At 35.6% G+C, this 26,722-nt stretch overlaps 2 protein-coding genes across 4 annotated transcripts in view; one reads left to right on the top strand and one right to left on the bottom strand.

Annotated features, from left to right (window-relative positions):
- Window positions 1-3,282: 3,282 nt before the first annotated feature.
- On the top strand, window positions 3,283-4,358 carry LOC104901081 (uncharacterized). The gene is made up of 3 exons (XM_048637703.1): window positions 3,283-3,403; window positions 3,555-3,610; window positions 3,714-4,358. Exons 1-3 carry the CDS (start codon window positions 3,283-3,285, stop codon window positions 4,356-4,358), a joined length of 822 nt encoding a protein of 273 aa, XP_048493660.1.
- Window positions 4,359-23,651: 19,293 nt separating this feature from the next.
- LOC104901069 ((3S,6E)-nerolidol synthase 1) overlaps window positions 23,652-26,722 on the bottom strand; it is a 60,574-nt gene continuing 57,503 nt past the window's right edge. Inside the window, exons 4-7 of one of the 3 annotated variants that reach the window (XM_010688616.4) lie at window positions 26,286-26,459; window positions 25,960-26,101; window positions 24,315-24,563; window positions 23,652-24,013 (exon numbers count right to left, since the gene is read on the bottom strand). In XM_010688616.4, the coding sequence (XP_010686918.2) occupies window positions 23,741-24,013; window positions 24,315-24,563; window positions 25,960-26,101; window positions 26,286-26,459 (838 nt within the window). In that variant the 3' untranslated portion in view covers window positions 23,652-23,740. Of the gene's footprint in view, window positions 24,014-24,314; window positions 24,564-25,959; window positions 26,102-26,285; window positions 26,502-26,722 lie in introns of all 3 variants that reach the window. The other 2 variants (XM_010688615.4, XM_048637674.2) reach the window with 2 other exon arrangements.

Raw genomic sequence — 26,722 nt, 5'->3', positions numbered from 1 at the left:
TCAACATTCTTAGGGTGCATGGATAGGTAAAATTAGCTAAGATGTGATTGATAAGTGATAAAGTATGTGTTATATAAGACTATTTTTTGTGATGCTTCTTATATACCCCCTCCGTTTCAAATATAGTATTTGTTTGTATTTCTTTCACGAGAATTAAGGTGAGTATAATTTTTTTCACGTAGTTTAAATTACGTATCTGCATTATGAACAATAAATTGGTACAATAAATAAGATTAAGAGATTTAAAGTGAGAAAAATGTGTAATAGTTGAAGTAAGAGTAAACGAGTGGAATTAAGGAAAGAGAAAATTTAGGAAAAATGATTAAAGATTCCAAACTTCTTTGATATAGCTACAACTTCTCATGGAAAAATTATGGTAATGAGGGTATTTTGTGAAAAATTAATGTTTTGAAATGAAAACAAAAACTATATTTTATGAAACTAAGATGGAGAAAAGGCAATATAATTTAAAACAAATGTAATCTTTATTGGGGGTTACAAATAAGCTCTACCAACACTTCCTTTGTCTTGTCCTCAAAGCCCCAAAAATTATAATCTAAAATAATTCTCTATATGCCTGGATAAAAGCCACGAGAATGTTAAAGAGAATGGTCTAAAATTCTCCACCCCCACAAACTGCCTCTAATAAGCCCCCCGTTGCTTTTGCTTTAGCCCCTCCACCATCTTTTTTCAAGCTCCTCCTTCGACTTCCCGCTCCGCTCCTTTAGCACCTACCTCATCTGCTCTGCCAACACCTCTCTTCTTTCTTCATTTCTCTTTGTTACCTCTGCTACATCCACCTACTCAGACATCTTTGCCACCAACTTGTGGTGAGATCTAGTCCATACAACAGTGTTTCACCACCCAAGTTCCCTATCGGTGGGTGACCTTGAGTATATATCGCCTCGACTCTACCTCGACAACGGCTTTAAGATACCATGCCAGTGTTTTCGACCCCGCCACCTTGTGGTAGTTGTCTAGAAGCTACTTGCTTGTTCACGATACTTCAGTTTGGTCTTTTCATATCATGTAGTAGATTTTGTTTTTCTACCCTCTATTATTAGTTGCTCTGAGAAGGTTGTATGTTCAACTTTCTTGTGAAGATAGATTTAAGTTTGGATTTTTTTAACTAGAATAATACAAACTTTGAGCGGTTCGCTCGTAATAATACAACCTTTAGATTATTTTTTAATAATACAAACTTCACACCAAAATTACTACAGCGAGACAAAACCGGAGATAACTTGATAAACAAGTCTAAAGAGATACGTGTCACCATCTTGTTGGTTGTTTCTAAAATTTTTGTTAAAATAAAAAAAAAAAACAATTTTTTTTTCATCTTCTTCTCTCTCTTCCTCACTTTACCTTGGCCTCCACCCCTTCCCCTCCCCCTCCGGCCACCCCCACCCACCCGCCCACCCACACTAAACACCCCCATCCCCACCGGCCACCCCCCACCGATCCCAACCACGTCTGCCCTCCCCCACCCGTACTGCGCACCCTCACCACACTCGTACTGCCCTCCTCCACTCCACCCGCATTGGCCACCCCCACCCCACACTGCCCGCCACCCCACCCTACACTGCCGCCACCCCACCCACCCGCCACCCCCACCTTCCCCAACCACCGGAAACACCATGTTTGCCCTCCCCGAAAACACCACGTCTCCTCTCCTCTATCCTCGAAAACACCACGTCTCCCCAGCCACCCCAGCCACCGATAACACCACATCTCCCCTCCCCCACCTCCAAAAACCACCAAACACAGCCACCCTAACCTGTAAAGCAACCAAACCAAGTCGCCCCCGCCCTTGAAAACCTTCACCCTCTCTTCCCCCCATCATTATTCTTCTAACTTTCTCTCTCAAACTTTCTACCGCCTTACACATCACCGACGAAAAATGGGGTGCCACAAGAAGTGTGCCACCACCGCATCGTCTCTGAAGAAACCCTCGGCAAAACCTCCACCACTTCTGCCAATTTTGACGCTGCAATCGAATGAGTCTCAGGCGAGGGGTTGTTTCAGGGGTGGGGTCGGGATGGTGGTGGACTGGTGAGGGAGGTAGTGGAATGGTCAAGGGTTCTTTTCGAGTGGGCAAGGATGGGGGAGGAAGGGGAAACATAAAAAGCTTTAAAAAAATTTACCTCTTTTAGAGGTCACAGGTAAACTTGTCTTGCTGTAGGAATTTTGGTGTGAAGTTTGTATTATTAAAAAATAATCAAAAGGTTGTATTATTACGAGCGAACCGCTCAAAGTTTGTATTATTCTAGTTAAACAATCCTTTAAGTTTTTGGATTTTACTTTATCTTTTTTTTCTTTACTTGTACATTAGTTTTCTATTGGTCTCTACTTCAGATAGGGACACTAGTACCCCATGTACCTCTTGATAAATGGATAAAAGGATATAAGGGTCATGGGTGGCACAGGCCCCACAAAAAAAAATCATTTTTTCTTTTTTCTTACCGTTCGGTGCATTTTATACAAGATAAATAATACCCATGCTATAAATATTGACAAAGTAGCTTTGCTCCAGTGGTAATCCATGAGTGTGGCCTTGCGAGCAGTAATTTGGTTCCCGTGTTCGATCCCAATAGCACTAATTCTACCTATTTTTTTTTCTTTTTCTTTCTTCTTCGTTCTTTTTATACTTCCTCCATTTTTTTTAGATGTTACACTTTCAAAAATTGTGGTTCCCTAGGCAAAAATTGGAGGAGTAATTAGGAGAGAATAAGTGTAGGGGATTAAGGGTGTGGGGACCATTGCACATGGGGGGTTTAAGGGAAGGGAGGAGAGAGAAAAGAGGGACCACAACTTGGTTCCCTCCAAGATTTATACACGGGTGAGGAGAGAGAAAGTAGGGGGCAGTCAATTTTTTTGGCACCAAATGATTTTCTCTCCAAAATTTTCATAAAGTTTAAATTTTGCAAGAAATTTAAATTACCCATTTCAAACATAGTTTAAGCCTACATTTTTCATACTCTCTCCTTTGTTATAAACCCCAACATTAAATGGGGGCTTATTTCACAAAATGAGGAGAAAGAAAATATTGTGAAGCACCATGGTTTGGTTTAGTTTAGTTACAAAAATCAGATAGTTTTCCTTAATTCACTGCACACACTGCACATGAATGTTACAAAAAATTAACCAACAAATTAAGAATAGAAGTTTCCCACAAAAACTTCAAACTTCAGTCCTCAAAAAATCTTCTCCAACTTTGAAGATGGGGTCATCAGATGAGGGAGGGGCAGGGATATTTGGCCTTCAAGAGAGGGAATTGAAAGCATGGAGGATGACATGCTGATGCATGAGATGTGGACGCATTACAACAGTGATGATGACACAAAGGATGATGAAGGAGGTACAACAGCAGATGGGAATGAAGCAGAGCAACAACATCAGCAGGGTGACCCACAATAACCAAACACAGAAATACAAAACAATATAAGTTCATCAACCCAAAAACCATATTTAACTTTAACAAAAAGAAGAATGTGTGTTGACGACCTTCTTACCTCTGAAATAAATGGTAAATTTCCATGGGGTTTAAAAAACAGAAATAGCAAGAAAGCATGGCATAAGCAGATTGACATTAGATAGGATATGGAAAGATGTAAAAAAAACAGAGAGAAAGTGGGCATGCCATAGATGAGAGAACCAAAAAAGCAAGCAGATGTGGTAGGTTGCTTAAAGTTTATAATGACAAATGGCTTCAGTCAGTCCCACTTCAACTAAGGACAAGTATAAGGGCATTTGCTGGCTATCTTAAAGGCCTCCCATCCACTGTCTATAGACTACTCAAAGGGGGCAAGCTGAGAAGTCACGCTTGCAGCACCCACCCAAAACTGACAGAAGATCACAAGATTCAAAGAATGAAGTGGGTGTTACAACACATATTACCAGCAACAAGGACACAACCACCAAAATTTGTTGACATGCAAAATGTTGCTCACATAGATGAAAAGTGGTTTTATTTGAGTCCAGACATGAGGAGGTTTTACTTGTTCCCTATTGAAGATGACCCTTATATTTGTTGTCAGTCCAAGAGATTTAAGATCAAAGCCATGTTTATGTGTGCCACATCTAGACTTATTAAGGACAGTGAAGGGAGGATGATACATGATGGGAAATTTGGTATGTACCCTTTTGTTGAGTATGCAAGAACTAAATATTCAACTAAAAACAAAAGGGCAGGTACTTTGCTGACAAAAGCAATTGATAGTGTTACCCTAGCAGTTATGAGGGACATGATAGTTAACACTATCATACCTATCATGAGGAATTGGCCAGAAGGTGTGTCTAAATATATCTACATACAACAAGACAATGCTAGACCTCATATTCATGCATCTGACCCATAATTTATGGCAGCAACAACTTAGAATGGATTCAATATTCAACTCATCAATCAACCACCTCAGTCCCCTGACTTAAATGTGCTTGACTTGGGGGTTTTTTAGAGCAATCCAAGCACTACAATATCAATCATTTCCTAAGAATCTAGATGAATTGATTTTAAGAGTGCAGGACTGTTATGATTTCTTTGACCCAGAAATATTGAAGTACACTTGGTTGCAATTACAATATGTTATGGTAGAAATACTAAAGTGCAAAGGGGGGAACAATTATAAGAACCCACACCATTCAAAAAGAAAGCTAGAGAGACATGGATTACTTCCAGAAAATGTTGAAGTTGACCAAGCACTAATAGATGAGGCAGTTGCTTATTTGAATGAGAGGTTTGTGAATGTAGGTGAAGCATTTGACTACTTAGATGCACATCAAGAGTAGAATGGCCAGAAGATGTGGCTACTTTTTTGCACATAATGAAGTTGTGTATGAAGGAAAAGAATGGGGAGCAACTTTTTGGTATATAACAAGTATAGAAGAAGATGCAGGAACTTTTTGCACAAATACACAGGTATACTAGTTACAACACTTTTGTTAAAGCTTATGGACAAGATGAAGCAACACTTCTAAGCAAACCAAGAATTTTTTGGGGGGTTTTTGTTTACTTATTAAACTGTTATGTACATGTTGAAGGACTGGTTTGTATATGTAGTGATGCAAGATTTATTGAAGTTAAGCATGTATGGTTATGTGTTTTTTTTTTTTTTTTTTTTGCATGTCAACAAGTAAAGTGAGATGTGTGTTTTATTAAATTCATTAGGGATAATTATTGCATGCCTCATTGAGGAAGCAATGGATGATTTAAAACCTCAACTTATTGGTCTAACACCAATAAGGAGCAAATCATCTAATGCTCCTTAAGCCCAAAGCATGAGTCCCTTCATCATCTGGTTATTTTTTTAAAAATTTTGGGACTCAGGTGGGGAGCAAGAGGGACTCATTTTGTAAACAGTGGAGACTTACATAACTCAGCAAACCAGGCATGAGTAATCACATCATTAGCCAATTGTTCACCCTAAAACCTCCAATCCAAACCCAACACCCATAGGCAAGCCACAACAGAAGGCAACATATACATCCAACAGAAGGCAACCAAATACGAACAACATAACAATATCCATCATAACAATATTAGGCAACCATTAATTCATAGTAAATAACCCAACAGTTTATGGCATCATAAATTGTTTCCAAACCAACACCCATAGGCAAGCCACAACAGAAGGCACATATACATCCAACAGAAGGCAACCAAATACCAACAACATCACAATATCCATCATAACAATATTAGGAAACCATTAATTCATAGTAAACAACCCAACAGTTTATGGCATCATAAATTGTTTCCAAACCAACACCCATAGGCAAGCCAAAACAGAAGGCACATATACATCCAACATAAGGCAACATATGCATCATAACAATATTAGGCAACCATTAATTCATAGTATACAACCCAACAGTTTATGGCGTCATAAATTATTTCCAAACCAACACCCATAGGCAAGCCACAACAGAAGGCACATATACATCCAATAGAAGGCAACATATACATCATAATAATATTAGGCAACCAATAATTCATAATATACAACCCAACAGCAACCAAGCACAACAGTTTATGGACTAAATTCACTAAGTAAATATGCACCAACATAATCTGCAATTAAATAGAGTTAGGATGATAGAACCTCAGGGAGTCAAATCATTGGTTTTACGCCTGATTAGGAAGCAATGAGAATCAGGATCAAGTTCTGAGCTTGTGCAGGGGCTTAATGGTATTTCAAGCTAATCCTCATCAGCCTCCTCAGAATCCAACATGTCTTCAAGCACATCGAAAACCTTGAACCCCCCATTAGTCTCCACATACATTGCATACGTTGTGCCTTCATCGTCATAGACGTTGAAGGCTGTAGCACTGCAACCCAAACACTCACATTTCCCCTTCCTCTTAGACCCCAAAATTTTCTTCTCCTTCTCCTTCACCTCTTGAACCTTACCATTCTTTGAAACACAGTAAAAACACGGAGCCCTTAAGGCGCAAATGATCTCATGGGTAGAACGTAGCATAACCTTACCTTTTTTCCAACCCCCTTCTTCCTCAACCCTCGATCTAGGCCTCAACCTTTGTGAAATTGGTATGAGGTCCAAGATCTGCTCATTTTTGGGACTCACAATTTGACGGTTGGAAGAAGAGGGACGAAATTCCCTTGCTAACCCAATAACCAGGTAAAATTCATTAACCACCACACCCAAAAGCAAAAATTAACCCTGTGAGTTAGTTTTTCGGAATGGATAGATGGATTAGTGAACAAGTATAAGTACCTGAAAATAGTAAGCGAAAATGAGCATTGACTGTCCCGTATTGCAGATTAAGGAGACAGAATTAGGGAGAAAATAGGAGAGAGAAGCTGAGGTTTGTGCTTTTGTATAAAATAGTGACTCCTTAATTAGCAACCGACTAAGGAAGAAGAGGAGTGAGAGTGTGTGGGGAGAAGAATAACAAGAAACCTAATGGAAAACGAATGATGAGTGAGGGAATGAGGGAAGAAGTGGAGAGAAAGGGCTCAACGCCTCATCTAACGCGGGTATAAGGGAAAATGGGGGGAGCTCAAGGCAAATAAAGTATACTTATTAAAGCCCAAGGGTTGCAGTTAGTCAAAAACTGCAACCCTTTAATGGTGAAAGGTTGTGGTTTTGGGCTAACCATAACTCTTAATTAGTTCTTAGCTTAACTTTGTTTTTCGTGGGTATATTAAAGGTTGCATTTATGCTAAATCTGCATCCATTTTACCACAGCCTTTGAGCTTTTTTCTTCTAGTCTCTAGCAGCACAATTTTACTAAACTATAAAAATGGTTAAGTCATTGGAAAAAATCTACAACTATTTTTGAAGAATAACTTTTACTAAAAATATGTTAAATAATAAATTAAAATTTATAACTTTTAATCAATAAACCATCATTATTAGCCCAAAACATAACATCAACCAAAACACCATAATCTTAACCCATTTTTTTTATCTGAACCTATAACTAACAATCCTAAATAATAAATATTAACCCTAAAACCATAACTAAGATGAAACAAACGATAAGTATTTCTAATCCACTCAAGACCATATGATATCTCGAAAACTATAACTAATAACATGAATACTATCATTAAGAGCATGGAAACTATAATTAATAACATTTAAACAATTACTAATAACTAAAAACTATAATTACTAACCTTAGAAATATCACTATTTACTCATAACTAGTAACATGAAAACTATAATTAATAACGTGTAAACAATTACTAATAACCAAAAAGCATAACTATTAACCTTACTAATATAACTATTTACCCAGTTTCATAACTATTTACATGAAAATGATACATAATTACCAAAACACTATAACTCCTTACTCAAAACATATATTCGACGAAAACTTGTAACCATCTACCTGAAAACCATAACTCATAATAAGAGATACAATAAAGTTTAGATCAATTGATAAAGGAAAAAAATATAATAAGATTTGAGAATTAAGAATATACTTTTTTTAGGGGAATTATAAATAAACTTACTTGACTTTGATACAACAATGTTGTTGTTTAAGTGGGAGAAACTAAACTAAACATCACAAAATTCTCATCATCAAGATTAAATATTAGTGAAAAAGGAAGTTAATTGAAAGTTCCAAATGTTCGAAAAAGAAAAGAAAAAATAAAATAAAAAGAGATGTAGGATTGTTGAGAGAATGGAATTGGATGGAGGAGAGGTAAATGACAATGCAGAGGAGAGAGAAACGGGAGGGGTAGAGGAGAGAGAAATGATATTCTGTAGAGGAGAGGGGCATAGAAGAGAGAAATGAGGGTTAATAGAGGATAGGGAAAATATAAATTGAGGGGAAAATGTGATGGTTTACCAGCATAACTAATAGGTCCAAGAGCTTAACTAATTCTACTGTTAAGATGACACCAGTTGGTCTCACGTTCAGATTGACGTGAGACTGTCTTTTTGAAGAATTTGCGTCGAACATATCATGTAAAGAACAAGATAAAGAAAATGCTACAAAAAAAATTACAAAACTAGTTATTCTTTCTTGTTCGCTAAATAGCCCAATTTATGACAAAGTCGAGCTACAAAATGTCATAATCACTCGGTTAACATTGCAACACTTGGTCAAATTTCACCATATATAATTTTTCTTTTGAAGCAATATAGAAGAGGCAATTTCATTAATAATAAAAGTTCAGACACTTACAATCATTCCATGGAGTAACTAGAAAAATAATAAAAGTATTAAAAACCTTGAACATATTAACATTACTTCTTATCAGCTTCGTTCGATCTCCTGTATGATGTCTTTGCATCTTTCTCATCAAAGCTTCATGGCAACCTATCCTAGACCATATGTACCTCGGAAGCTTTTGTTGCGCGGCGGATCGAGAACCCGAACGCAACCAGGGAGTATCAAGAGCAACCTCGATTCTCTTGGCTAATACTTGGTGTTTTGTACTGATAGTTGTTCATCTTCCCTTGCCTCTTTAACTTAAATTTTTTTAAATACATAAAAGGGGCTTTTTTGTTTGATTGATTGATGGGGGTCATTTAGTATAACAACTTTAGGTTCCAAATACATGACTGGTTCTTGAGATTGGCATCTCTAGACTAACGCTCCACTAGTTCTACATATCTACAAGATAAAGCTTCCAAATCTGTAAGCCTGGATCTTTACACAATAAGAGAAATAGGATATAAAAAGAAATAAGAGAATTAGGTTATAAAGTTATAAAATGGTTTTAAGAAGGAGATTTATATGATTATGAAAATGGTAAATAAAAACGATATGAGCGTGAGTGTTAGGAACGGGACGGGAAATATTTTATATATTTACTCTATGATGCTTGTGCATGAACATGTGATGATTCTAATACAATTAATGTATTAGAAATGGCTTCAAGTGAAAGTGATCCCACTAATGGCGCAGACGACAACCATGAGCCTGATGGTTCGCTAGATGAAATAAGGGTAAGACTTGACGTTTTACGAAACGACCCCGTATTCGAAGATGCCAAGGGAGACGTTGCAAACAATAATCGAACGGAGTGGATGAGGCTCATGATGATGGAATGACTACACAGGGAATCGACAAAGGGCCAAGACGGAGTAAGAAGAATGCTCAAACACGTTTAAATGATTTTCTGCGCATAACCCATTATTTTTCTCAAGTTTTGAGGACGAAACTTTTTCTAAGGGGGTAAGGATGTAATATCCCGAAAATTTTAAACTTGCTTAAATTAAATAATAATAATTAGTGGCTAAAATTTTTCTTTAATAATAAGTTATGTTAGATAATTTCATTAGTTAAAATAAGAAAACAAATAATAAACAAAACAATTACTTGAACCTTACAAAGTTGCGTCAAATTGGTTTTGGTAATAAAAAGAAAAGGAAAATGGAATAAAGAATAATGAAGATAAAATAAAAGAAAAATAAAATAAAAATAAAAATGAAAATGGAAACAATAAGTTTCCTTCCTTCTCCTTTGCTCCATCACGGTTGTTTTCATACAAAAAAATAAAAACCCACCCATGGATTTCTAACCTTCAAATCAATTATTTTTGCACAATCAAACTCTTTTTCAAATAAAATCCATTAGTCAAACCAAATTACCCAATAACCCATTGTATCCATTCAATTTCATCAATCGAATTGGGCAAATATTAAAACTCAACAATGGCTATAAATAGCCATGTTCATTCCCTCAAAACACCATCCACTCATCACTACCAAATTTACTCAAAGCTCCTGAGATTATCGCCGGAAAACACCCCCAACCGCCACCCAAACCACCCTCAAATTCCTCTGTTTTTTTTTTCGCAATTCTCTCTCTCTTCTGTTTTTGTTCAACCACCGTAGCACCACCACCCACCACCGACAACCACCGTCGCTATAACCACCACTGCCTGCTTCTGTACGCAACCAACAACCACCGCACCGCCAACCCAACCTTATCCCCTTCTCCGTCGCTCATCTCCTCCTCCCTCTCGCCCAGTTCGTTCTCTCTCCTCTGCCTGGTCTGCTGTTTGCACTGCCCAGCACCACCGCACCGCACCGCACCTCACGCCTCTCCCTCGCCTCGTCGTCCAAGTCGTCGGAGCCCCGACCCACTCACAACCGACCTCCCTCTCCTGCTCTCTTGTCGGGTCTGCTAAGTTGGAGCAGAGGTATAAACATACCTCCCCACTGTTGTGTTTAATTTGACTTAAGTAGTTAAGCCCAAAAATCATTTTTTTTTTTTTGTTTTTTTTATGATTGGGAAATTAAGTCAGCCCAAGAGCTAACCCCTACCAAGGCTACTAGCCTTGTAGGAACTACCAGCACATTGGCTGGTAAAGCATGCAAAGCATGCTAAAGAAATACCCCAACATAATGCTGGGGGTAAGGATCGAACCCCTGACCTCAGAGATCAGAGGGGAGTGCTCTACCACATGAGCTAGCTCCTCATCCTTTTGAGCCCAAAAATCATGAATACTCATAATGTTGATTTTAATTAAACCAATTCATATATTTAACTTGTTGGGTATAGTATTTTGGGCTGATTTTAATTAAATCTGTAAATGGAATGGACTATTTGAGATGGTTAAGTAATTATGATCTCTCTAACTAGTAACTAAAATATAATAAAAGACTCATTACATATTACTCCCTCCGTTTCCTAAAGATCTTCCCACTTATTGTTCCTACAAATACCAAGGAAAATCAAGTTGTGTGGGGCATGGTGTGAGTAAAGTAGGAGAGAGAAAGGGGTTAAGATAAATAAACAAATAAAAAGGGGTTAAAGTAGGAGAGAGAAAGGAAGTAAAATTGAATTAATAATGTAATGGTGGACCATATGATAGTGACATGAGAGGGTAAATAGGGAAATTTGTTTTGCCAAATAAGGAATAAAGCAAAAGAGGGAAGATCTTTTGGAAACACCCTTAAACGGAAAGAGGGAAGATCTTTAGGAAACGGAGGGAGTATATAATACTTGTGATTTGATGATTAATAAACGATTAAATAGTGATACAATATGTCATAATACTTATTTATAACTAAAATATAACAAAACTTAATATATATAATTATGTATATAATCCTTGTAATTTGATTATCATGAGACTAGATTGAGACTTATAAATGATTAAATAATGGTACATGATGTGATAATAGTATTGAGTATACTTTGTTCTTACTTATAATTATAATATATCAACTAAAGAGTAATAGTAAATAAGTATAGTTTACTTGTCAAATTTGTATATGTTAAAGTAGCATACAATTATTAAACTACAAGAACGAAAGAGTTCTATTACGAGCTTTATAATTACAAGTCATTAAGTATAATCATGAACCATAAGATTAAATGACCACTGTTTTAATTCATAAAATGACGAATTTGTTTAAGTGTACCCTATGACTAATAGAATGAAGTATTGAATTAAAGGTTAATAAAACTATAACATTTTGAAGACGTCGTCTATAATCACAAATAATCAATTACGACTTAGACGCTAAGTTGTTAAGTAGAAAGGGCGCCTACGACTTTTTATCAACCACCCAAGACGTTAATATATAAAACTCCTAAAATGGAAACATGATGAAAATGAATTTGGGAACATAAAATTCCGAATAAAATGTTAATAAGTCTTTATTAATTACTGAATTGATTATTAGATTAAAAAGGAAGAGATATTACAAGCTTTCCCCTACGATCAAGGTTGTTAAGCAGGATTCCAGGTAACGTCTACTGCTAACACCCGCACTCCCCTTCCAACTATGTTTTATGGTGCTTTTATATAATGTTTATGCTATGTTTTATATGGTGTGCAGGATATGAAATGTTTATAAAATGATTTGATGACGTTATGAAATGACTTTATTATGATTTCTGAAAACTACTAAAAGAAACAAAACATGATAAATGAAAGTGAAAGATGGTGAATGGCAGTACTATGTTCCTAGGCCGTGCACGTGTCATTCTGTTATCTGGCGGCAACGCCACCTTCTGATGGGGGACAACGTCCTCGGTGGCACCCGCATTATGGCATTATATGCCACCTTCTGATGGGGATGAAATCCTCGGTGGCTTTGCCTTCTGTTACGATGTCTGGCATTATATGCCACCTTCTGATGGGGATGAATATCCTCGGTGGCTTTGCCTTTTACATGTCTAGCATTATATGCCACCTTCTGATGGGGATGAATATCCTGTGGCTTTGCCTTCTGTTATGATTTATGATGTTATATGTCACCTTCTGATAGGGGATGAATATGCTCGGTGCCTATGCCTTCTCTGTACTCGCCAAAGTAACCAAATAAAGTTTTCTGATAAGAAATGGTAATGGAGATTATATGAATGAAAATGACTTTTAAATTCCTGATTCGAAGTTTATGTTTACGAAATGATTTTACTATATTCTCTTCTCCCTGTTTGCAAATAAAATGAATTGAAATGAATTTACGTTGTTAGAGTAGTATGTTACTGAGCCTCGGCTCATGACGTTTTGTTTTTCTGTTTTAGGTATGCATACGAAGATGGGATGACGTAGCAGTGAGGATTAAATTACGTTAATTCATGCGACTATGACGGTTATGTAATCCAAGTTTATGATCACTAATTACGTAACATAGCTATGCTTAAGCTATCTATATATATTTCTAGAATTACTACCACTATTATAGAATTTAATTATATGAAAGAATGTTGCCTTGTACTTTCCTGGGGAGAGTACGGCAATAACGCGCCGACTAAGCTAGGAAGGTCTTCCGCTGCTAATTCTTGTAATTAATTAACCTAATAGTGATGCTTAGAAGTCCGGGCGTTACAGAGTGGTATCAGAGGCAAGGTTCTGAGGACCATTTGTGAAACTCGGGTTTTCATGCCAACGAGTTTTTAGGAAAAAGGAAAGTTAAAATGAGAAATAGGAGATAAAAAGAAATAAGAGAATTAGGTTATAAAGTTATAAAATGGTTTTAAGAAGGAGATTTATATGATTATGAAAATGGTAAATAAAAACGATATGAGCGTGAGTGTTAGGAACGGGACGGGAAATATTTTATATATTTACTCTATGATGCTTGTGTATGAACATGTGATGATTCAAATACAATTAATGTATTAGAAATGGCTTCAAGTGAAAGTGATCCACTAATGGCGCAGACGAAACCATGAGCCTGATGTTTCAGATGAAATAAGGGCAAGACTCGACGTTTTACGAAACGACCCCGTATTCGGAGATGCCACGAGAGACGTTGCAAACAATAATCGAACGGAGTTGATGAGGCTCATGATGATGGAACTATTACACGGGAATCGACAAAGGGCCAAGACGGAGCAAGAAGAATGCTCAAACACGTTTAAAAGATTTTCTGTGCATAACCCATTATTTTTCTCAAGTTTCGAGGACGAAACTTTTTCTAAGGGGGTAAGGATTTAATATCCCGAAAATTTTAAACTTGCTTAAATTAAATATTAATAATTAGTGGCTAAAATTTTTCTTTAATAATAAGTTATGTTAGATGATTTCATTAGTTAAAATAAGAAAACAAATAATAAACAAAACAATTACTTGAACATTACAAAGTTGGGTCAAATTGGTTTTGGTAATAAAAAGAAAAGGAAAATTGAATAAAGAATAATGAAGATAAAATAAAAGAAAAAATGAAAATGGAAACAGTAAGTTTCCTTACTTCTCCCTTGCTCCATCACGGTTGTTTTCATACAAAAAAATAAAAACCCACCCATGGAATCCTAACTCCCACCCATGGATTTCTTACCTTCAAATGAATTATATTTGCACAATCAAACTCTTTTTCAAATAAAATCCATTACTCAAACCAAATTACCCAATAACCCACTGTATCCATTCAATTTCATCAATCGAATTGGGTAAATATTAGAACTCAACAATGGCTATAAATAGCCATGTTCATTCCCTCAAAACACCATCCACTCATCACGAACAAATTCACTCAAAGCTCCTAAGATTATCACCGGAAAACACCCCCAACCGCCACCCAAACCACCCTTAAATTCCTCTGTTTTTTTTCGCAATTCTCTCTCTCCTCTGTTTTCGTTCAACCACCGTAGCACCACCACCCTCCACCGACAACCACCGTCGCTATAACCACCACTGCCTGCTTCTGTGCGCAACCAACAACCACCGAACCGCCAACCCAACCTTATCCCCTTCTCCGTCGCTCAGCTCCTCCTCCCTCTCGCCCAGTTCGTTCTCTCTCCTCTGCCTGGTCTGCTTTTTGCACCGCCCAGCACCACCGCACCGCACCTCACGCCTCCCCCTCGCCTCGCCGTCCAAGTCGTCGGAGCCCCGACCCACTCCCAACCGACCTCCCTCTCCTGCTCTCTTGTCGGGTATGCTAAGTTGGAGCAGAGGTATAAACATACCTCCCCACTGTTGTGTTTAATTTGACTTAAGTAGTTGAGCCCAAAAATCATGAATACTCATAATGTTGATTTTAGTTAAACCAATTCATATATTTAACTTGTTTGGTATAGTATTTTGGGCTGATTTTAATTAAATCTGTAAATGAAATGGACTATTTGAGATGGTTAAGTAATTATGATCTCTCTAACTAGTAACTAAAATATAATGAAAGACTCATTACATATTATATAATACTTGTGATTTGATGATTAATAAACGATTAAATAGTGATACAATATGTCATAATACTTATTTATTACTAAAATATAACAAAACTTAATATATATAATTATGTATATAATCCTTGTAATTTGATTATCATGAGACTAGATTGAGACTGATAAATGATTAAATAATGGTACATGATGTGATAATAGTATTGAGTATACTTCGTACTTACTTATAATTATAATATATCAACTAAAGAGTAATAGTAAATAAGTATAGTTTACTTGTCAAATTTGTATATGTTAAAGTAGCATACAATTATTAAACTACAAGAACGAAAGAGTTCTATTGCGCGTTTTATAATTACAAGTCATTAAGTATAATCATGAACCATAAGATTAAATGACCACTGTTTTAATTCATAAAATGACGAATTTGTTTAAGTGTACCCTATGACTAATAGAATGAAGTATTGAATTAAAGGTTAATAAAACTATAACATTTTGAAGACGTCGTCTATAATCACAAATAATCAATTACGACTTAGACGCTAAGTTGTTAAGTAGAAAGGGCGCCTACGACTTTTTATCAACCACCCAAGACATTAATATATAAAACTCCTAAAATGGAACCATGATGGAAATGAATAAGTAAACTCAAAATTCCGAATAAAATGTTAATAAGTCTTTATTAATTACTGAATTGATTATTAGATTAAAAAGGAAGAGATATTAAAAGCTTTCCCCTACGATCAAGGTTGTTAAGCAGGATTCCAGGTAACGTCTACTGCTAACACCCGCACTCCCCTTCCAACTATGTTTTATGGTGCTTTTATATAATGTTTATGCTATGATTTATATGGTGCGCGGGATATGAAATGTTTATAAAATGATTTGATGACGTTATGAAATGACTTTATTATGATTTCTGAAAACTACTCAAAAGAAACGAAACATGATAAATGAAAGTGAAAGATGGTGAATGGCAGTACTATGTTCCCTAGGCCGTGCACGTGTCATTCTGTTATCAGGCGGCAACGCCACCTTCTGATGGGGGACAACGTCCTCGGTGGCACCCACATTATGGCATTATATGCCACCTTCTGATGGGGGATGAATATCCTCGGTGGCTTTGCCTTCTGTTACGATGTATGGCATTATATGCCACCTTCTGATGGGGATGAATATCCTCGGTGGCTTTGCCTTCTGTTACGATGTCTGGCATTATATGCCACCTTCTGATGGGGGATGAATATCCTCGGCGGCTTTGCCTTCTGTGATGATCTATGATGTTATACGTCACCTTCTGATGGGGGATTAATATCCTCGGTGCATGTGCCTTCTCTGTACTCGCCAAAGTAACCAAAGAAAGTTTTCTGATAACGGAATGGGATAATGGAGATTATATGAATGAAAACGACTTTTCAATTCCTGATTCGAAGTTTATGTTTACGAAATGATTTTACTATATTCTGTTTTCCCTGTTTTCAAATAAAATGAATTGAAATGAATTTACGTTGTTAGAGTAGTATGTTACTAAGCCTCGGCTCATAACGTTTTGTTTTTCTGTTTTAGGTATGCATACGAAGATGGGATGACGTAGCAGTGAGGATTAAATTACGTTAATTCATGCGACTATGACGGTTATGTAATCCAAGTTTATGATCACTAAATTACGTAACATCAGCTATGCTTAAGCTATCTATATGTATTTCTAGAATTACTACCACTATTATAGAGCTTTAATTATATGAAAGAATGTTGCGTTTTACTTTCCCGGGCGGAGAGTACGGCAGTAACGCGCCGACTAAGCTAGGAAAGTCTTCCGCTGCTAATTCTTTTAATTAATTAACCTAATAGTGATGCTTAGAAGTCGGGGCTTTACAACGTTCTTCTTAGGAACCCATATTGTTTTTGGATTTTGAACCTGGGCCTGTTTCATTTTCTTCTTGCACTCAGCAATATCATGGCCAAATCTATGGCATTTGGTGCATTTCAGAGGTTTCCATTCATAATGAACCTGTTGCTCCACAGTCATATTTTTTCATTCTCAAACACAATATGACTAGGAAAATCTTGATTCATACTTACTTCAACCAACATTCTAGCATACATCAATCTATCTCTATTAGTTGTAGATTGATCTAGCTTAATAGGTTTACCTATGCCTGCAACCAATTTATACAAACATTCTCTCCCCAGTTTTTTCAAATTCACAGCAGGTAATTGCACCCACACTGGCACAGTCTTAACATCCTCCTTCTGAGCATCCATCTCTGAGTGCCATTTTTTCACAATTAGAGGTTTCTTGTCAAAGAAATGAAACCCTTCTCCTACAACAATATCTCTCTGTTCAACATTATGAAACCTAACAATGAACACTCCTTTATTCACAGCCAATATTTTCTCAATTCCTTTTTTTTTGCCCAAATTCGCCTAAGAAATCCATCCATAACAGGAAATGGTAGATTTGCACCCACAACATAACAAATTACAGATGATTGCCAATAATCAATTTTCTTTTGAACATCTTCAACATCAATTTTAATAGTAGAATTAACTACTGATATTTCAATTACAGGTGATTTATCTTTAACTTTTTCAAATTCAGGAAATAATTGTCGAGATTGTGGGTTACCTCCATTAATAGATTCCAACCGACTCTGAGTTTTCTTCATTATTGATAACCATTCTGACAATTGAGCCTTATCCCTTGACTGATTATGTAACTCCTTCAATGAACTTTGAGGTGAAATTGGATCAACAAAATCGGGGGTTTGAATTACCAAAGCTTCCACACCATGAATTTCCGCCATTGATTTGTGCTTCTGACCTTCCAAAGAACTCATCGAACCATTCCTTCTCTCTTATTACTATTTTTGCTCTTAGGTTTCTTCGAATTGTTCTTGGATTTCCCTGCCTGGCGACGATGTAGGATAAGAACGAGTCGCTTATCCTACGCCGAGGGGAGAAAACAAGGCTCAAATTTTCTTTTAGTTTGTTCTTTTGTTTTGTTGAATAAGTTATTAGTCTCTCTTTAAGAGAGTTTCTCATGTCCTACTATGAAAATTTAGTCTTATCTGTTGTGGAGCTCTTCTTCATCCCTAAGACAGTTGTGAGTCTAGTTTGTTTGTTTGTATGTTTGTTTGTAGGTATGGAAAATTGTTCCCATTGGTTGTAGTTCAAGACTATCCGGATGAAAGTATTAGAAGCTCGGATGTGGTCGACATGGCTAGACCAAGAATGTTCTTATTCAACTATGTCAGAATAAAAGACAGCTCGATTAATAGTTGTTTGATCCAGTAAATACAAGTGCCTGCCCCACATTGTTCGATCACCTAAGTTGATTTTTAATCTTGTTTAATTTTTTTTACTTATTCTAAATGTTATTTGGCATTTAATTAATTAAATTTCTCATTCAAAAATAAGACTTAAAGCTTACCATGTTACAGAGTTAAGTACCTATCAGTTAAATTAAAAGGTAGCAATTAAGAACTTCATTCTGGATTGCCGGCAAAAACTAAGTTTAGTAGTTTTAACAGGAAAGGCGGTTTATTTAGTAATACATGATACCATTTCAACTATAGCTTTGAGGAAAGTTAAATACAAATACACAATCGGGAAAGTCCTTCACATCATATATAATATTAAAGGAAGAAAAATTCTGCCTACGTGTCAAGCCACCATTATTCAAAGTCTCACATTGCTCCTCGATTTCTCCTTTGCATTTCATCAATCTGGCACGTGTCATTAGCCTTGAGATCTCTCATTTCCAACTCATAATTTTAGGCGTAATTGAATTCCTTTTTTATCCATCATTCTAGCATTTTAGGCAACAAATCAATTAGATGAACCAGTTATGTTAGGATTTTAAAATTAAATCAATTACTTATTGCCACATAAGTGTAACCTTTAAGGAAATAAAAAATATTCACAAAACCTGTTTGATAGTAGAAAGCTTGATCAAGCAACATATATAGCATTATATCCCTTGATTTTCGGCTATCAAAGATTGATTCTTCACTTTATTTTCATAAAATAAAAAAAAATCCTTACTATATAATGCTCATATGATGCTCGATCAAGATATAAGGATTTCACAAAAAAAAAACCCAGAGAATACCAACGACAATTCAGCAGCAATATAGTGGTGGTCCAAACCCGAAACAACACGCAATAGCTCGCAGCAGGTAGCATACAATTTTTCTGACTGGTGGCAGCCTGCCAGGATCAAACCCAACAGCAAATTTAATCAATGGAGTTTTTGAGTGAGCAAAAAATCAATCAACCCCAAAGAATTGAAGATAATGTCTCAAACCATCCAATTTCCTATCAAATCAAATCCGAAAAACAAAGTCCCCTCGGGAAATAAATTCCAAAACCAAGTGAAGATAAATTTCTTATAACTCACCTATTTCTCTTCTTTCTTATGATTTTTCTCACAAACCGACGAACATGCAATAGAGTTGATGAACAGGTGTTGATGCTCTGACTAACTTTTGAGAGAAATGGTGTAATGTTTAAATAATTTGATGTATAATGTGTAACTGTGTTACCTTTTACCAATTTTGTTGTGGTTGTTTAATATTTATTTGTTAGAAAAATGAATGGATGAGGATTTAATTTTGAAGAGAGAATGAGGAAGAAAAGCAAAGAGGAAAAAGAAATTTGTTATGGCAGGACATGGAAGGAGAACACGCACAAGAAGGAACTCATTTGCTTTGATTGTTTAGTTTAGTTATTAGATAGAAATATAGATATCAACTTTTCACACAATCCACCCCAAATCAATATACTCATCCGTTTCGTTTTAATTGCAACAAAGGAATATTATATATCTCACAAATAATACTCTTTTGTTACATTTAAAACGAAGTGCAGTAAGTATATATATAAAGGAGGAACTTTTCGGGAGCCTAGAGCGCGCCACGTAGAATTGTCATGTCATTATATTTTATGCGTATCATCTACAAGGGTAAAAATCAATATGTTGGATAATGTAATTTTTCGACAAGTTAGAAACAAACTTATTACAGCTATTATACTGGATAAATAATACTCCCTCCGTTTCACACAAAAAAAATGAAAATTATGCGTATAATCTACAAGGGTCTAAAGCAATATGTTCAAAATTTAAATTTTTCGACAAGTTAAAAATAACTGTTTCCAACTATTATATCTAGGTGAATAATAAAATTTATTGGTAAAAGTGGTAACTTTATCTTAAATGAATCACTTATAGATTAAGAAAACTGATGTATTTATGACAAAAAGTTACCCTCATGTAACAATAACTTATTGTATATTTGTGGTACTAAAGAATTTGTATAAATAAAAAAGTCAATTGATATTTTTTTAGTTTTCTAATCAACAAAAAAACTTCACGTGCATTTTATCATGACATTAGTTACATCATTCACTGAACACATGGGTCATAAGTCGGTTTTAAGATATATTTTTAATTACACAATATTGTTATAATAATTCATGAGCTAATATTCAGCCATTATTTTAGGAGAAACGTCCTAAAATCTTAAATTTATAAAATATTCCCCCAAGGTGGAGTGTTGGAATATTTATATTGATTGGTCATATGGGCCCGGGTTAGACATCCAATTGCTTTGATTTGAATTATCCCGAGGATACCTTATACTTAAGATGTAAAAAGCAGGTCCGGTTTTATTACCAAATAATAAATAAAAAGATGTTTTGTTCAAAAAAAAAATGTCACACCATGACTATGATCAGAGGTTACATATAACAAAAACAATAACAACTCAATCTTTAGTCCCGAAGTGGTCTAATTAAGGTGGGCTAATATGAATCATCATAACAAATCATATCCACGACCAATACATACTAAATTTTTTTTTTTAAAAAAAAAAACAGAGTTAGGGCCTGGTCTCTTTAGCATAAAACAGCTGAACTAAATTGAACTGAACTGAATTAAATTATAACTAATAATAATGATAATAATTTAGGAATTGAACTGAACTGAACTGAAAATAAGCTGGGGAGGACAGTACCATAAAGTGAGAGAAGTAAGACAAGAGACAATATATGAAACAAGAAATTAAATAAGGTAAAAAATGTGAAAACCAATATATAAGGGTCGGTTCACTTCAACTTATTTTGACAAAACTATGACGATATAAGTTCGAAAAAATTTAGATGACTAGGTGATCCAACGGGTTGTCAACCCTCTAATTATTGAAATTTCCTGGGTCAATAGTACATTCACACATTAATTTTGTGATTGTTCTCTCTCCAATTTATTGTATATACATTAATATAATTATTTTATCGTGTCTAAGGGCCTGTTCTCCCCAGTTTATTTTCAGTTTAGTTCAATTCAGTTCAGTTCAGTTCAGCTCTATACAGTGCTTTTACTCTCACATATCACTATTCATTTCAGTTCAATTCAGTTCGGTTCAGTTCAGTTCAGCTATTTTATGCCGAAGAGAACAGACCCTAAGAGGGTTTAACCTTAGGATCACTCAAAAATTTTCCCACGCTCTTACATTCAAATGAAACAAAAATTATAGATACATCTACTTATGAACTTACACTTGATATTAATATCATTTTTAAAGAAAATGTACACTTTGAATTTGGCCCATTCTATATAAAAATTCTAAAATAAAGGATTAGCAGAGAGAGGAAACATGGCTCATGTGCTTAAAATTATAAAATATAACTTTCTTTAATGAGCTTCGAGACACTAATTGAGAAGGTGAATCAACAAAATGAGTTAATTATATATCAAAAGAGGGATTTATCAGTATTCAATTTTAGTTGGTCTACAAGATAGTAAAACTGTTGTTGAAAGATCAGGAGTTATCGAATTAGAAAAGTTGTTAATTTGCCTATGCACTTTGTTTTGACAGCTTCTTTTTTCTTTGATGTAAAAGATAATATTGAAATGTAAATCATATGGAGAACTTATAAAACACATATACATTATACAAGTACTGTATTCATATTTATTTACTATACAAAATTATCGTTTTCTAAATTATTCTTAATATTAAAATTGTGGTGGCTTAATACATTCTAAAATTGGTTTTAGGAAGAAACTAATGAGCAAGGATTATTTCAAGTAGCAACGGGGAATAAGGTATTTAGGCAAAAAAGTAAAGTGGAAAACCCCGTATGATACTCATTATGTCAGATGGAACAGGAAATAAGATATGATACAATATATCATCAAAATTATGGTAATTTCAGGTAGCACAGGGAATAAGGTATTAATATCCCATATGGTACTTATTCCGTCAGTGAAAACAAAATTTCTTATGAAGTTTCAAAAAAGAAAGTTTTTTCGGCCATGTGTTAAAAGTCAAGGATAATCCCTATCACATGGTAGGTTTGTATCTCCCGAGACCAGTTCTTAGTCATGGCTAATTTCATGTAGCCATTTATCAGTCACGAGTAAAAATTGCCTAATAGTACTAATTTATGAGAAAGAACATGGGAAGTCTAACACTTTAAGGCCAGTTCGAGTAAAAAATGAAGACTGTAATGTGGAGAGGGTTTATAAGACAATTGACCCCTAAGTGTTTACTGGAATAAGACCAAGTTCGTGCAACTTTTCTCCCTTTTTGAAGCAGTTGAGATCATTAATTTACCTTTGTCATCTCAACCATTAGATGATGGCTTTGTGGGGCTACACCAAAATTGATATATTATATTAAATCATGTCATCACTTTATTAATTTTTCAAAGAATTTCCATACATAAGTTATTAGCTGTTCAATTGTATCGAAAGTGTCGAGAAAATATGGAATTCCAAAGTTCCTCTTAAGGTCTTGTTGGCTTTGCTTCAACCTCCGTTCTTTTTCTAGAGTACTTTTCACGTTTGCCAATGCACTATTTTAACTATTAATATCTTTAATTACTTTTTAGTAAAATTATACAAAATTGATATTCTGAAAGTATATATGGAGACAAATCTAACAAGACCCCACACGACAATATTTTTCCTTACATAAAAATCATAATATACACTGAAAGGTTATGATTGTGAATGATAGTGTAAAAATTTCATCTTGCAATATTATAGAAATAGAATGGAGGAAGTAACTTCTTCATAAATTTCGTTTTGCACTAAAAAGAAGTCTTTCAAAACATATGAGTATCATGTATATGTTAAACAACTTTATAATTAATATAAAGGTGTATATCTCTTAAACACAAAGTTTTTTATCAAGTTAATCTAAGAATCGTTTACACGTTTTCATTGTAGCTGATATATAAACATTGTTATTATACTAAATAGTTCCCGTGCATTATGCACGGGCCTAAAACCTAGTTATAGTAAGTAAGACCCAACTTTAAGTTCCATCATTGAAAAAGGGAATAACCGAATAAGTACTTCTCACATTGTATAATTTTCTTCAAATCACCCTGTAATTTTATACATTTGCGGTGCAAACTGCAAACAATATTAATTCAATGGAGGAACTTACTTACCTACTAGCTAGATTCCTAAGTAAGTAAAACTTTCCATAATAAGTTTTTATTCTGATAATTAACTAGAAAAATTTTACCACTTATTAGAAAATGGAATTTCAAGAAGAAAAAAAACTGCTTCTGAAAAAACTTAAATACTTCTTATGTTCAATAAAACGTCCACTTTTGAGTACTATTACGAGAGATATATGCTATCAACTAAAAATTTTAATCTAGTGACCGACTAAATATAGAAATGTCCATTACACCTCCAAGATGGCCGGTATACATAAAGGGAACCACCCTCGTTAAATTTACGCAAGCCACCTTGAAATCTTTAGAGAAAGGAGAAATAGGAGACACATACTCCTCGTTAAGACACTTCCATGCATCTGAAATCATTTGTCTAACATGTCGTCTCGCGCAGTCAGATGAGCTACACTTTTGTTCTTTCATGAATATATCTACGTAAGAACCATCATACCCGTTTGGAGTTTTGTCCTGCAAAAAAACATCGTAAATGATTAAGAGTTAATGATGGGTAAAAAACACTTTTTTTTTTGTTGTTGGATATGAGCTTCTTTGGCAACATATTATAACTTATAAGTGGACGGCGATGGTAAAAATTTAGAAGTAATATCACAAGTTAAATATCATGCCAAGGAAATTATAATGCTTGCTCATCTCAAAATATCATTTTTGCACACGAACATTCACTAACATTGATTGGCATGAAACTATATGACATTCATCACGAGTACCATAATCTATTATCAAAGGTAGTTAAGGAAAAGAACTAAACCGTATGAATTCCTGCATCATTCCATAGGCGAAGAATTGTAGCTGCAGAAGATATAATGGAAGGAAGGGTCTTTAACTCTTCCAAACTCCTCTTGTTAATTCCTTGACCAATAAGAAAAAATGCATGTGCTAAAACTACATGGGTTCCAGAAGTAACAATCCCGTTGTTCAAATATTCGTCAGCGGTAGGCGAGTATCTTGCAACACTCCATTTTGATTCAAGAAGGCACGCGTTGCAATGTTCAGCCCACTGCATTATACATGGCACTTTGATATGAAGTACTTCTGTCGTTTCTTAATATATATGCATCAACATTTTGTGTGTATGCGCTGTATAAAAAAAAATTAGGAAAATTTTCCCAAAAAAAACCTTTAAAATGTTCAAATTTGTGAAAAAAAACCTGATATTCTTTTGAAAAAAAACCAAAAAGTAAATTGTTTTTGCAAGATGAAACCTAATGTCATTTTTCGATGTTGACCAAAAACGTTCCGAAGTTGACCACTTCTATTTTCCTTCTTCCTCCACAATCCCCACCTAGCCACCACTACCAACACCTGCCGTCAACCCCCCACCCACTTCACCCAGTCCAGCCCCCACCACTTGCAGCCCATCCCACCCCACCAACAGCCCCTAACCCCCCTCCACACCCTTAGGTGGCATCCCGGCCCCCACCCCCTAGCCCCAACCCTATCTCAACTCCCTTCTTCCCTACCTTCCCCTTCTCCTCTCCCTTCATTATTGCGCCACCCAGAATCCCCTTCTGCAACCCCATCCCCTCCCAGCTCCCCCTCCCACCCAGCCAAGGTTTTTCCGTTGGCCTAAAGCATAAAGATAGGAGGGAGAGTAGTAGATAACAAAAATGGAGAGAGCGGGGGTTCAGGAGGGGAGACAGACGAAAGGAGAGGAGAAGGGGTGAAGGAAGGAAAAAGGGGGAGGAGAGAGGGTAGGGGCGAAGGTGGGGGAGTGGAGGGTAAGGTATGGAGCTGCCGTATATGGGGATCGGGGGCTGCCGCCTAAGGGGGTGGAGGAAGGGGTTGGGGGCTGTTGGTTGGGATAGGGTAGGTCGTAGGTGGTGGGGGTTAGGGGTTGGGGTGGGGGCTGCAGGGGTGACCGGGTGGGTACGGGGCTGGTGGCAAGTGTTGTTAGTGGTGGCTAGGTGGTGATTATGGAGGAAGAAGGGAAATAGAAGTGGTCAACGTCGGAAAGTTTATAGTCAACACCAGTAAATGAGTTTAGGTTTCATCTTGCAAAAATAATTTACTTTTTGGTTTATTTTGGCATAGAATGGTTTATAAGGTTTTTTCCACAAAACTAAACCTTTAAAAGGTTTTTTTGACAATTGTTTCTAAAAATTATAAAAAGTAGTGGATATTATGAATATGTATTAAAACGAATCAAATAAGGCTTAGCTGTATTTTTTCTTATACATTTGTAAAAGAATATGAGATGAGGTTGGTAGTTAGTATGTAAATCTTGCATATATTTAGAAACGGAGGAAGTATAAGATAATGATCAAATTATAATGGTTAGTACAACCACAATTGAGTTATAATATGTACGGTAAAAAATTTCGTCATTATGAAACATAGAGAATCTAGATGATATCTAACTGCATGTAAAACAGAAAGTCGCGATATGAGAGTACCAAATTTCGTAGAAGTTCTAGTGGGTTCCATCCATGCTTTGTTTGAATTTTATAGCTGAAATCATCCGTCGTCTCCAAGAGAGCCTTGAAGCACACTTTCATGTAATTGTTGGGCAATCCCTTAATATCAGCGTATTCCCATCTGTATGATTATGCGGGTTTCTTTTGTTAAAACACCATAGTTAAAGAGAGAGAAACAAAAGGGAACTACGTGATAAGAGAGAGAAAAAAAAACCCATTATCAGATAAATATATTGATGAAATTAATATGAAACTCTCTAAAATGAAAACTGATGCATTTGTTATGAGATGAAGTATTTGCATACCTATTGATCGCTTTTGTGAATAGGTAGAGCTCATCGTATCTCCCACAACTATCAAAAATGTCATCGATGATGTAAGCAAAAGATACTGCTTTTGCAAGTTCTAATCTCTCTTCTGACATACTTGGCCCAGGGAAAATTCCGAAGGACCACATGCACCACTTAAATGGTTCAATCCTTGCAAAGGTCAAGTTGTCCAAATTAAGTGTTTTTCCCCATCTAGCAAGATCCAAATGATATGATAGTCACTTAATTATTCAAGAATACAGTGCTATCTTTTTCATATATGCACATTTTTTTTTTGTAAGTACTAAAAGTAGCGGATAATCAACTAAATATGTAGTATATTAAGTCGAGTTGGAACGATTTACTTAAGGGCAGGTAATACTTCTTCAATTTCATAATACATTATTTAAAGAATAAATTGGGTCATTTAGAGA

Source organism: Beta vulgaris, chromosome 8 (genome assembly GCF_026745355.1).
Source record: "Beta vulgaris subsp. vulgaris cultivar EL10 chromosome 8, EL10.2, whole genome shotgun sequence".
Classification (NCBI taxonomy): Eukaryota; Viridiplantae; Streptophyta; class Magnoliopsida; order Caryophyllales; family Amaranthaceae; genus Beta; species Beta vulgaris.
Note: the sequence above shows the minus strand (reverse complement) of the source record. Positions and strands in the feature narration are given on the sequence as shown.